Below are 14,828 nucleotides of genomic sequence, written 5' to 3' on the forward strand. Positions count from 1 at the left end.
TGTAGAGGTAAATGAAAAATAATCCGCCTTTTAAATACTAAACAACTTTGAAAAGACAATGCAGGACAATGAAACATATTGAATCCTTAAATACACAGGCTAAACAAAGAACCAAACAAGACACAGGTGAACATAGTAACAAAGCTCACAATCAGAAAACCAAACAAACAGGAGCTACACACTGGAAGTAAACAACTTTGTAAAATTATACATTATAGGACAACAAACTGAAGGCTTAAATATACAGGTTAAATGAAGAACCAAACAAGGCACAGGTGAACACAATAAACCAATGAGTAACAATTAGAACAAAGCCAAAATCAAAAAACCAAACAAACAGGAGCTACACACTAGAAGTAAACACAGAAAGCACAACATATGGGAGCACAAAAAGTAAATATCAGGTACAAATTCAGTTACATCATTACATACTGTTTGTTTGGATCTCATTTAATAATATAAAAATGATTACCTCCTCGATAAAAACAACAATCCATTTTATATTTGATCTCAAAAAAAGCATAGCAACTATGTAAAATTGGGCATTATAGCACAACACACTGAAACAAACTGAAGGCTTAAATATACAGGTTAACTGTAGAACCAAACAAGGCACAGGTGAACACAATAAACCAATGAGTAACAATAGGAACAAAGCACAGAATCAGAAAACCAAACAAACAGGAGCTACACACTAGAAGTAAATACAGAAAGCACAACATATGGGAGCACAAAAAGAGCACAACAGTTAAAACATCTGCTTATATTTTGTTACGTTATTATGATCAACCTAATATCCTACACTTTGCCGATGTTTACATTACATTTCATAAAATCAACATGAATTCCAGCCACATCATAGAGCGTGCAGTAGACATTTCTGAGTTTAAATAAGGCTTTGACTGACCTTAACATCCGTCAGACTGAGATTGCCGACAGAGCTTTTGTGGTCACGTTAGAGTTTCATTATTGCATAAAGACTGAAGGATGAACTTCTGGCCCGCTGTCATCCCTTTTTTGAGCTTCACTTCTTCATGAGAGAGCGGGATCATGAACGCCATGCATCATGGGAAACGAGCTACAACCTCAATTAGCTCCTGTCTACATTTGACACATTCACTCCACAGTGCTCGTAGCACTCGCCGCATTGAGATTCAGCGGAGCATTAAATGCACGATGTATAGGGGAAAAGTTGTACGTCTAATTCGCTTCGTCACTTAGTTAATTATGGTTTGTGACCCTTTACTTGGTTTGAGTCATATTTTAGAGCTGTTAGAGAACGTTGAAGTGAACTTTATAACCCTCGGAGCACAAAAGTCAAGTTGTGGAAGAAGTGAAAATGCTGTTGATGATTATTGGTTAGAGACTGCTTTGAGATCTGAGGTTGTTAATTGATTGTACTTTAATTGAACACTTCTGTTTACTTTATTTTAATGCAGACTTGTTTAGAATTCATACAGTAAAATAACAGGACAGGAGAAAAAACATCCAATCTAGCCTTGGCATAGCCTTGGCATCTCTGTTCTTTAGTGTTTATAATCATATCGTATGGTGATTATAGAAACATTTTCATAATGAAGAGTGGTGTTAATCTTTGTGTATGTGCAGTAACACACTGGAAATTGGTAGTTAGAGCTTAAGAAACAACAGTAATGGAGCAGGTTGCTTCAGATTTTGTTGCTGATTTGATTGGCTGTTATATCTGGTTTCTGAAACCGCCCTTCACCAGACTCCAAACACTCGATGCCATACGAGGTGAGCTACCGAGCAAACTGACCTGGATGGAAAAAACCTCCATGTACATTCGTTTTACACATAAAATGCAGCCAGACATACCATTGCAGGAAACACAGCTGTTTTACATATTGTCAGTTTAGTGGCTAATGCCGAGTACAGACTGCAGGATTTTCAAAGTACTCATGTCACAGATGTGTTCACACTGCTTGACTATGTGGGCTGGCGTTTTGTCGCTGCTTTGTTTACACTGCAAGATGGATCAGCGACAGGGGCTTTCACATTGCATGACTTTACCATAGGAAGAATCGCCGACAACTTCGTCCAAACTACGTCTCACAGCCAAAAACATGTCGTATATCTTTCGTTATTAACTACATAATGAAAAAGAAGCCTTTAATTGGGTAGAAAATGTACATATTAGCTCACCTGGGTTTAAAGGGAATTAGCAATTTCTCCTCAACTTTCTTTTTTAGCTTTCTGTATGAAATGTCAACCAGACACGGCTGCTCCTGCCAAACCTCCGCTAGTTTTCCTCTATTTCTTGGGTCCAAATAAACCAATGAGCCTGTTTTGCAACAAACACATGTAGACGTCTGAGTATGAGTGTTTAATGCACATTTATGCACCGTGTCATATCACTCAGCTCTTATTTACGTTTTCCTGCAATAATCTTTGGCAAACTCATCTGTTTATGCCAAGGGCAGCAAGGGGTCTCAGTAGGTAGCACCGTGGCCTCACAGCAGGAACGTCATTGTTTTGGGCTGGGTCAGTTGGTGTTTCTGTGTGGAGTTTGCATGTTCTCCCCGTGTTGGTGTGGGTTTCGTCTGGCTGCTCCGGTTTCCCCCTCAGTCCAAACACATGCGCTATAGGGGAACTGATCAACTACACTGGCTGTAGTGTGTGATGGTGTGTGTGTGAATGAGTGTGCATGGGTGTTTCCCAGTACTGGGTTGCAGCTAGAAGGGCATCCGCTGCGTAAAACATATGGTTCATTCCACTGTGGCGACCCCTTATAAATGAGGGACTATGCCGAAGGATAATAAATGAATGAGTATGTTTATGCGGATGTTGATGTTCATTTCTGCTTATGTTTTTATATATGTTAAGGCTTCAAAATGCAACACTGAATCTCTGTCTGTGCCGTTTGTTGAGTATCATTATAATTTGGCCTATATTTCATCCACAACTTAGGAGGAAGCTACAATACTCTGGAGGATTAAAGATATCTCGTTTAGATAAAATCCACCTCTATATCACGTCAGTTCAAAAGAAACTTACCAAGGAATCTACTACATTTGTTATGATATTTTATGAAAGCTTAAGTATGATTTCACGTGTGTTTCACAGTGTGTGTGTTTGTGTACTATGGAAGTCAATGGCTGCTTTTTCCAGCCTTCTGGAGTATATTTTTCAATTGTGTTTGGCAGAAAAATGATGGCAGAATGAAAATTTTTGCATGAACTGCCCCTTTCCCATGATTTAGATGGACGTCTGAAACTGAAGCTGATCTCCTTCAGACGCTCCTGATCTCCTGGCTGTAGTTTTGCAGATGTGTTGGTGCGTGCGCTTCAGTATGCAGGCTCAGTGAGCTGTAAATAATGTGTAATTTACCTCCGTCCTCCGCTGTTCTGGCTGGGGTGACTTTGAGTGTCCGGTGTTGATAATGTCCGTCTGGCTGAAGCTTTTCCACTGCCGTACTGCACTAATGACACCATTAAGAGGAACCATGAGCTCATCCACACCAACACGTTCATTTACACTGAGTGTGTGTTAGGCTGTGTGTGTTTGACATTGGTGTGTGTTTGAGACATTATTGTGTGCTTGAAATGAGCTTGTCTTAGTGTGTGTGTGTGTGTGTGTGTGTGTGTGTGTGTGTGTGTGTGTGTGTGTGTGTGTGTGTGTGTGTGTGTGTGTGTGTTTGAAAACAGCCTGATAAACAAGAGGACAAACTGATGATTACTGACTCACTCTATTACTGAGGTCACTCTATCCATCTATCTATCACCATCCAAACATCCATCTATCTATTTATGCATTCATCCATCCATCCATTCATCTATGAATCCGTCTATCTATCCATTCATCCATCCATCCACATATGAATCCATCCATCCATGCATTTATTTATCTATAGATGAATGCATTCATCATTCATCCGTCCATCCATCTATCCATGCATTCATCCATCCATCCATCTATCCATTCATCTATGAGTCCGTCCATCCATTCATCCATCCATCCATCTATCTATCTAATACCCAAACATCCATCTATCTATCCATGCATTCATCCATCCACCCATCCATTCATCTATGAGTCCGTCCATCTATCCATTCATCCATCCATCCACATATAAATCTATCTATCCATTAATTGATCTATGTATGCATTCATCATTCATCTGTCCATCCACCTATGAATCCATCCATCCATTTATTGATCTATAGATGTATGCATTCATCCATACATCATTCATCTGTCCATCCATCTACTTATCTATGCATCCATCCATCATCCATCCATCCATTCGTTTCTCTGTCCATCCATCATCCCTCCAACCATCCATCCATCTTATTATGCATCCCTCTGTCCATTCATTCATCTATCTATCTATCTATCTATCTATCTATCTATCTATCTATCTATCTATCTATCTATCTATCTATCTGTCTATCTGTCTATCTGTCTGTCTGTCTGTCTGTCTGTCTGTCAGTGTCTGTCTGTCTGTCTGTCCGTCCATCCATCATTCAACCATCTATCTATGCATCTATCCATTTATGCATCCATCTGTCCAACCATCCATCCATCCATACATCCACCTTTCAACCATCTATCTATGCATCCATCCATCCATCCATCCATCCATCTATCTGTATATGCACCGATTTGTCCAAGCATCCATCTATCTACTCATTCATCCATCCATCTATGCATCAATCCATGTATTCATCTATCTGTCCATCCATTCATCCCTCCTTCCCTCTCTCTCTCTCCCTCTCTCTGTGTGTGTGTGTGTGTGTGTGTGTGTTTAGTGTCTGTATAATGATGTGTAATCAGTCTTTATCTTTCTTCTGGATGTCTTTGAGATGCTCTTCACAGTGTACCACCGCCACTTCTTTAATGATCAGGTTTGGTTATTTCAGCTTCACACACACACACATCTCTCTCTCTCTGCATAAAAATGAAGCCAAATCTGCTTAGACACTAATTTTCAGCAGATTTGGGCGCGCCGTCATGACAGTACACCTATTTATTATCTCCACAAGTTCTACTCTGTACAACAAGCCAGAGGATACTGCACACGTTTACATTTCAAATGCAGCAAAATGTTTATTTATTATTTTATTTATATAAAGTTTTTTATAAAGTTATGGTCAAACTTCACAGTAACCTTCCATTTGCAAATTAAGTTGCTTTAATATCATGAGCAGTTAATAATGTCCATTTCAGCATTTACCAATATATATTTTTTGATTAGGCATCACAGAAGCTTAATGGTCAGCACTGTGGCCTCACAGCAAGAAGGTCTCTGGTTTGAGTCTCGGCTGGGCCAGTTGGTGTTTCTGTGTGGAGTTTGCATGTTCTCCCCGTGTTGGCGTGGGTTTCCTCCGGGTGCTCCGGTTACAGTCCAGACACATGCGCTATAGGGGAACTGATCAACTACACTGGCTGTAGTGTGTGTGTGTGTGTGTGTGTGTGTGTGTGTGTGTGTGTGTGTGTGTGTGTGTGTGTGTGTGTGTGTGTGTGTGTGTGTGTGTGTATGAATGAGTGTGTACTGGGTTGCAGCTGGAAGGGCATCCACCATGTAAAACCTATGCTGGAATAGTTGGCGGTTCATTCCGCTGTGGCGACCCCTGATGAATTAAGGGAATAATCTGAGAAAAAAATGAATAATTTTTTTGTATTATTATTAACCATTCGTAGGGGCGACACATGTGGCTCAGTGGTTATCATAGTGGCGGCTCAGAAGGAAAATGAATGAATAAACATTTGTAAATGAAAACAGCCAACACGATCTGATAATAGACAGCTTCATTTTAATGAATTAGCATGTACAAAGATTAATAATTATTGAGCTGCTTATTGCTGTTTAATTTTAGTTATTGCATCCAGAAACATTAACAAGTCAAACCTTTTTTAAATGTGTACTTTTATTTATTTTATTTATTTATTTCTACATGAAGTACATGTAACACAGGATTGACACAGATTTTTGCTGTTGTTCAGACTCTATTAAAAAATGAGCCGAATCAACACGTTCTTGAGATTTTTAGGAGGGCAACTTAATTGTTTTATGTTCAATCCACCTAAATTTGTAAAAACAGTTCAGTTAAACTTAATCAATTTGGGCTGGGACAACATTAAGGAATTGTGATAAGCCCAGCGTTTTTTACAGTGTTTTACAAAAATATTTAATAACAACCATATTAGGTAGCCTGAAAAATAAACAATATTGCACAGCAATAATCATATCTGTAATATATGCATTAACTTACAATCCAAAGTTGCATTTGTTGAAAATTGACACTTTAATCATGAACCAAAGAAAGTTCTATATTTATAATGTTTTTTTCACAAACACATAAGATGTTATCCTTGATAGTTTGTCTCTTTTTATATTCAAAACTTTCAGCATTGTTGGTTTTAAATATTCTGAAACAATACTTATGTCTGTCAATGTGGAAGACTTTATTTAAAATAGTAATTTAGTTAATTATTATGAGCTGTGGGGGCGGCGCAGTAGGTAGTGCTGTCGCCTCACAGCAAGAAGGTCGCTGGTTCGAGCCTCAGCTCAGTTGGTGTTTCTGTGTGGAGTTTGCATGTTCTCCCTGCGTTCACGTGGGTTTCCCCCACAGTCCAAACACATGTGGTACAGGTGAACTGGGTAGGCTAAATTGTCCGCAGTGAATGAGTGTGTGTGGATGTTTCCCAGAGATGGGTTGTGGCTGGAAGGGCATCCGCTGTGTAAAAACGTGCCGGATAAGTTGGTGGTTCATTCCACTGTGGCGACCCCGGATTAATAAAGGGACTAAGCTGACAGGAGAATGAATGAATGAATGAATGAATGAATAATATGAGCTGCAGCATATGCTAGCTTTGTGTTTCAGATGTTTGTTTTGTTTTATTGTGTGCTGTGTGTTGTCCATCTTCTGTGGTTCTCTGCTGCTCTCTGCTGGTCAGAAACAGAACTCAATTCAATTCAGTCTTGCGTTATTGGCATTAGAGATGCGCGGATGGGCTATTATTTCATCCGCAACCGCATGACAAAATTCATCATCCGTCCGCCATCCATCCGCAGTAACATTTTTGACCAATTTTTAAAACCGCACCCGCCCGCCATCTGCTGATTGGGCTCTTCATTTAAATGGCTTATTCCTTTTTTTATTAAATGAATGTTTCTTTATTGCTCATTATAGAATAGAGGATGACTTTAATGTAGACATGCAGTTAATCCAAACGTGCAAGTCATTAATTGACGACGCTTTGAAGTGACGCTAAAGATACGAGGACGTGTCTTTTCACTTGATTCGATTCATTGGTCCTTAAGTCTTTTCCTTGCGTCCTTCCCTCGTATCCCGGCGGGGTGGAAACACGAGGAAAGAAAGCAAGGAAAGGAAACGAGGATGCACAAATAAGAAATGAGAAGCACCCGAGCTCTCATCAGCAGTGAACTCCGTCTCCAATCGGCGCACAGGGACAAAAGTAAATAAATAGCCTAAATTAAACGCACTGTACTATACAACTTTTTTTTATTGTAGCCTAATAGAAATTAACGCATTGACACATCATTTCAACATGCTGCTATTTAGCCTACTACTAAATGCCTATTTTACTTTATTTTTTAGTAAATAGATAGAATACTAAGTCATTTATATTATAATAATGTTTACATTTGTAGTTGTCCATAGCAACCCCAAAAACGTACCTGATTGCCTTGCACATCTAATTAATGGGCACAGTTTTTCGACTATTTTTTTATTTATTATTTTTTATTTTTTGCTGTGGATGTTATTGAGCTTGTAGAAATCGGAAACAACACCAGTTCTGCGACACAGATTAACCTTTATTGATATCTCTATCAGACAATACCTATTTTATATGCCAAAAGAAACAACAGGCAGTAAAAAAATATTAACATAAATATCTTAATGTAGGCATAGGCTATAGTCGCATGCTTTGGCAAACAGTTGAAATTTTTTTTTAATAAAAACGTCATATCGTGCCTAAGCCTTATAGGCTCAGTCACCCCCACAATTAGAAATTAAATTAGAAAAATAGATTTGCCATCCCTCTTTGAGCGAACATAAAGTCTGACCAGGCTAAGTGCATGTATGACAGTGTCAGGATTCAGACGGGAGCGCCTGCATAGCCATAATGCGCCCTGCTGCACTGAAGGAGCGCTCGCTCGCAGCACTTGTTGCTGAAATGCATTATAATTCTCTTGGAAAGGTGCTACAGCCGTGGGAATAACTGGTCTTATTTCTCCCTAAAGGAAAGTAGATTTTCCTCTGCTGATCCGTCTATACGGAAGTTTGTAGAGGAATACTTCTGTACTTCATCCAGAATTAGTGTATCCGATTCCTCCTCCCATTCTGTAAAGTCAGTCCTAGGCTTTTTCGTTGGTGCGCCAGCTATGCCTATAAAAACAGTGCAACCGCCCGCCACCCGCCCGAATTTAATTAAAATATTATTTTTTCGTAACGTCATCCGACCGATCCGCGGTTTATCCGCGGAGTCCGCGGCTATAACCGCCAACCGCGCATCTCTAATTGGCATGACAATGTTACAAATATATTGCCAAAGCATTTTTATAATGTTTAGATTAAATTGAAGACAATATTTGACCCTGGATCACAAAACCAGTCAAACGTTGCCCAGTTAAATGACTGATTTTTCTTTTATGCCAAAAATAACAAGAACATTAAGTAAAGATCATGTTTAATGATGACATGTACATGTCCTACTGTAAGTATAGCTGAAGTTAGAGATAGTTAGAAGATAGATTAGTAGCAGTATCCATTGATAGAAATGTAAACAATATTCCCAGCATTCAATGTGAACAGAGCAGAGGTCCTCATCCCTAATGCAGTTCACAGCCGTAAATAAACACTTGTGAATCACAAAATATGGAAAGTATTTTTATTATGTGTGTGATCAAAGCAGTACTAGCTATAATAATGGCGTAATGTGTGCAAGAGTGTTTCCTGTGGTGTTTTGCAGGTCTTCTAGGAATGGTGGCACACATGATGTTCACCACTGCGTTCCAGCTGACCGTCAGTCTGGGCCCCGAGGACTGGAAACCGCAGCACTGGGACTACAGCTGGTCATACATGTGCGTTCATTCATTTATCTATATTTATTGGGAAGCGCAGGGCTGCATTATGGGGAAGTTTGGTCGACTGATCAGTCAGTAGAAATAATACACTGATAACTTACATGTTTTGGGCTAACTGTCCTTTTAAGGAAGGTTCTGAAGCGTGAATTCTGCTTTGTGTTTTCTCCTGCAGTTTGGCGTGGAGTTCGTTCACAGCCTGCATGGCGTCCTCCGTCACCACCATCAACAGATACACTAAAACCATCCTGGAGTTCAAGCACAAGCGCAGGAACATGGAGAAGAACCTGAAGATCAAGCAGAAGCTGCTGGACCTGGAGTCTCCGGAGCAGGTGTGGGACATGTTCATCAGCTCCGTGCCCAGCTCCGCCGAGGAATTCCTGGATCTGTCGGCTTCAGGACGCAAGCTGTCGGCCGGATCCGTCTTTCTGGACCTCAACGAGCTGCCGAGTCCACAGGGAGAGGAGTACTGCTGAAGACCACCAGAAGATCACTCCTGCTTTTAAAGGGGCAGTTCATGCAGAAATCAACGTTTGCTCATCATCAAGTGGTTTCAAGCCTCTGGGTTTAGTCGCTTTTTTTAAAACTTTTTGAATGTAAAAAGAAGATACAGTGCTGTGCGAAAGTTTGTGAACCCCCTGCAGAATCGCTGAAAATGTCAATAGTTTCACAGGGAGAGAGAGAGAGAGGAGTACTACTGAAGAAGAGCACGCAGAGCTCCATTCCTGCTTTTAAAGGGACAGTTCACACTAAAATTAATATATTTACTCACCGTTTACTCATCATGAAGTGGTTTCAAGACCCCGAGTTTAGTCTCTTCTTTCTTTTTGAACACAAAAGAAGAACCGTGTTGTGCAAAGGTTTGTGAACCCCCTGCAGATTCACTAAAATGTGATTAATTTTGACAAAATAAGAGAGATCATCACACTGAATGCATGCTATTTTACTGTCCTGAGAAAGATAATTAATGTTTATAGTCCACAAGACATAAAAATAACTGAGATAGCTAAAATAACCCAAAATGCAAAAGTTTGTGAACCCCTACAAAAGCACTGAAAATGTCAGGATTTTAACTAAAGTTAGATCGTACTAAATGCATTTTATTTTTTAATTATTACTGTCCTGAGTAAGATATTTTGTTTATGGTCCACAAGACATAAAAACTGCAGGAATTATTAAAATAACCCCGTGCAAAAGTTTGCAGAATCACTGAAAATGTCAATAATTGCAGTACTGCTGAAGAAGGCCATGCAGAGCTCAAGCCTGCTTTTTAAGGGGCAGTTCACACTAAAATCAACATTTACTCATCATTAACTGGTTTCAAGCCTCTGAGTTTAGTCGCTTTTTTTACTTTTTGAGCACAAAACAAGTTACAGTGTGATGCATCACTTAAAAATCTGATTAATCTTGACAGAATAAGCGAGATCACACTTAATGCATGTTACCTTTTTAATTAATACTGTCCTGAATACAATACTTTGTTTATAGTCAACAAGACATTAAGAAACTAGCTGAAATTCTGAAAAGTTTGTGAACCCCCTGCAGAATCCCTGAAAATGTCAATAGTTCCACAGGGAGAGAGTGCTGCTGAAGAAGAGCACGCAGAGCTGTGTTCCTGCTGGAGGTTTCAACTCTGAGCTGAGTTTTTTTGACACAAAGCAATTTAAAGTGTTGTGCAGCAAAAGTTTGTGAACCCTTTGCAGAATCAAAGAGATTATACTAAATATATGCTATTTATAACGTTTAGTACTATCCTGAGTAAGATATTTTACAAAATGAAATTAATTGCAAGACAAAAACATAATTAATTAAAATAACCTGTGCGAAATCAGGGTTATTTTGTAAACCACTTAGAGAAAAAATTAAATTAGAGAGATTGTACTAAATGCATGCATTCATTTATTCATTTTCTTTTCGGCTTAGTCCCTTTATTCATCAGGGGTCGCCACAGCGGAATGAACTGCCAACGAAATACATGTTTTAATACTGCCTTTAGACATTTTATGTTTATAGTCCACATGACAAAAAAAAGGCAAAAATTATTAAAATAACCCCATGCAGAAGTTGCATGAATCACTGAAAATGTGAATAAGTTTAACTCACTGTTTTGTTTTTATATAGTACTGTCCTGAGTGAGATCATTTACATAAAACCTGTTAACATATAGTTCACAAGATTACAATTATTAAATAAAATAACCTTGTGCAGAGTCTGTGAAATGTCAATAAATTTGAGAAAAGATAACAAAACTATTTGAAATTCTAAAACTAACCATGTTCAAAAGTTTGTGAACCCCCTGCAGAATCACTGAAAATGTCAATAGTTTCACTGGGAGAGAGAGAAGTACAGATGAAGAAGAGCACACAGAGCTCTGTTACTACTTTTAAAGGGGCAGTTCACACTAAAATCAACATTTGCTTACTTGAGCAAAAATACAGAATCACAGAAAATGGGATTAATTTTGACAAAATAAGAGAGATCTTATTAATTTTTTTAGTAGTACTGTCCTGAGTGAGATAGTTTGTGTTTATAGAGCACAAGACATAAAAAATACCAGTTATTGTTCAAATAACCCTGTGCTAAACTTTGTGAACCCCTTGCAGAATCACTGAAAGTCTAATTAATTCGAACTAAATTAGACAACATACAAAAACTTCTTATAATTCTTTAGTGTTCAACATAAGAAAGAAACTCTTTCAGTTTTAGAACCACTAGTGGGTGAAATATTTTCATCCTCAGGTCTTCTGTTTTGTGTAAAGCCTTCTAAAGTCAACATGATGATGGAGAATCAAAATTGCTGAAGATATTCATGATTTAAATGTATTAAAATAAGTGAGGTTATGCCCAAAATACCACACATCTGCCAAGAATGTCACTTAAGAATGTTTATGTTGAAAAATAAGACAAAACTGAGGCAGAGCTTTACTTTTTGTTTTGTTTATTTATTTATTTATTTATTTATTTATTTATTTATTTATTTATTATTTTTAATTTATTTTTAATTTAATTATTTATTTTTATTTATTTGTTTATTTATTATTTGTTTATTTATTTATTATTTATTATTTGTTTATTTATTATTTATTTATTTATTTATTTATTTATTTATTAGTTTATTTATTAGTTTATTAGTTTTATTAGCCATATATATTTTGGGATCTGTTCATTGATTTAGTAGAAATATGCTGTATTTTTAGTGAAAGCTGTCTGCTGGTACCCTTTGTGTATTATTATACCAAATCAATCCTGAGGGTTTTTTTTCTATATATGTGTTTATCACACAGATTATTACATTGCTGAGTGCCTTTGTTTGTGCTAACCGTAGCATGCTCCAGAAATCTCCACAACATTTCATTTTATATCATCTAAATAACCATAAAACTCCTAATATCAGATATTGTAGGCATTAGTAGCTCTTATTTGTTCTTTTATCAGCTCTACAACATACATTTAAAAAAGAGAGTACTTTGTTTTTAATAGTAGGAAAATGCATAATAATTTAGCATTGAGTAGAATGCACAAACTCTGTCTGATTAGTCAAACTAGCATGGTGATGTTTGGGGTGAAAGTAAACCGTAAAGACTTGTGTTGTTCTGTTCAAGATGGAAAAACGTGGTCAAGTTACTTGAATTCTTCGTCATCTCTTTAGATGCTTGGTGTACTTTGAATTCTTTTAAACACATAATTGTCTCATTGACTGCTCCGTTCATGATGTACTGCCAAAATGAACTGTTTACATTCTATGTGCAATAACGAATGAAACAACATATACTCATTTATTTGATGACAAGCAGCACCCTGACTGATTCCTTGTAAACTAATTGTGTTAAATGCATGTCGGCTTATTTCATGATTAATTTCATTCAAGTCTCATTTATTTGCTTGTTTTTGGATTTTCTTTGATTTTGTGTATTGTATATTGAATTATGTATTTTCCAAGAGCCACCAGACTAGAGTAAACTATACTGATCGATAATAAAGATCCTTTATAACCTGAAATGATTATTATTATTTTAAATATCATGTATATGCGCTTTACAGATTTGACCAGAGGGTGGCGCTGTAGACTGTTTCATCATGTTCTCTAATGATAATGCTCTGCTGGAGGTCAAACTAACTTTCTCTTTAATTCTGTGGGATAATGTCATTATTTGACACTATTTAAAGCTGATCGTTTTGATTAACAAATTTAATTTAAAAGTGCCCACTTAAAAATAATTAATGATAATATTGTGAGTGATCAAAAAGATTTAATTGTAATCTAAGTCAACAGTAAATTTTTTCTCAGTGATGGGTTGCAGCTGGAAGGGCATCCGCTGCGTAAAACAAATGCTGGATAAGTTGGTGGTTCATTCCACTGTGGCGACCCCAGATTAATAAAGGGACTAAGCTGAAAACAAAATGAATAAATTAATAGTACATTTTTAAAAAGGTTGTTCCGTTTATTACTGTGACCAAACAGTCTATTTACAAATCACGGAGACTATTTGCGCATTTTATTAGCATTAAGCAACATTAATAATTAATTTAATAATGTAACTAGAGTGCTTATTTATTACATTTTTAATTAAAACACGTTTTATATACATATATTAATAAATCAAAGAGTCGCAATTTTATCGTTAACAATGTATGCCCTTTTTCAGACACTAGCCAATCATGATGTAGCTCCTAAACTTAAATCTCATTGGACAGTAGGAAGTGGCGCGGTAAATTGGCGGGCTTGTTTGTTTGTGAGTAGTTTGAGAGCTACGCAAATGCTCTATATATTCTCCAGTGACTTTTTTAAGCGTAAGAGGGAATCGCTAACAGAAACACGACGAATGTCTGTACACACACGCTTCAGTGAAGATCTGATTTTGCTCAATTTACAGTAGAATTTCGTCATTTTACTCTTTTGGATGTAGATGAAAACACTCTGAGACCATGACGCACCGGAAGTGCTATTAAAGGTGAGTTTTTATTTGTTCATTTAGGGTTTGATGGAACAGTCATAGTTGTTTATTGAAGTTATAACGCCTGCCTCCGGCTTATTAAGTGAAGTGTGGATGTTTATTCACTTTTTTCATTCAAAATCTCTCCTTTTTCTTCCTTTAATGGTTCTGCCGACTGGACTCTAAAACATTATGACTGTGTTTGTGGTTAATAAATTGATCAACCATTGTTAATAATGATGTCTTATTTTTATATTAGGTCATATTTTTATAGGCCTAATTTACATCAATATATAAATAAAAAAGTGTCCTGTTTATTACTGTGACCAAACAGTCTATTTACATTACATGGAGACTGTTAAACACATTTTATTAGCACTTTAGCTAAATCCATTCATTAATTAATTTTCCTGTCGGCTTAGTCCCTTTATTAATCTGGGGTCGCCACAGCGCAATGAACCGCCAACTTATCCAGCACGTTTTTACACAGCGGATGCCCTTCCAGCCGCAACCCATCTCTGGGAAACAATTTAGCAAAATTAATAATAAATTTACTAATGAAATAGGGTGTTTGTTAAAATAATTTTTAATTAAAACACTTTTTGTTTACATATATCAATACATCAAATAGCTCTTTTTTATAGACACTAGCCAATCATGATATAGCTCTTAACAAACTTAAATTTCATTGTTTCCGCACTGATAGATGTCCAGTGAAGGGTTAATGTGACTTTTTTCAATTTTATACGGTTCCTTTAACAGCCTCAGTGTTGTAATGACATTAAAATACAATCAGTTAAATAGACTTCTGCATTAATTTAGTT

General features: G+C 37.1%; 1 protein-coding gene across 2 annotated transcripts in view; it reads left to right on the forward strand.

Moving 5' to 3' along the window:
* The window catches only part of gsg1l2b (gsg1-like 2b), a 37,671-nt gene extending 26,690 nt beyond the window's left edge, over nt 1-10,981 (forward strand). The window contains exons 4-6 of one of the 2 annotated variants that reach the window (XM_087275607.1): nt 8,959-9,070; nt 9,246-10,300; nt 10,637-10,981. In XM_087275607.1, coding sequence (XP_087131733.1) covers nt 8,959-9,070; nt 9,246-9,546 — 413 coding nt within the window. In that variant the 3' untranslated portion in view covers nt 9,547-10,300; nt 10,637-10,981. Of the gene's footprint in view, nt 1-8,958; nt 9,071-9,245 lie in introns of both variants that reach the window. The other variant, XM_087275608.1, reaches the window with a different exon arrangement.
* Nucleotides 10,982-14,828: the final 3,847 nt, after the last annotated feature.

Source organism: Danio rerio, chromosome 12 (genome assembly GCF_052040795.2).
Source record: "Danio rerio strain M-AB ecotype USA chromosome 12, GRCz13ab, whole genome shotgun sequence".
Lineage (NCBI taxonomy): Eukaryota > Metazoa > Chordata > Actinopteri > Cypriniformes > Danionidae > Danio > Danio rerio.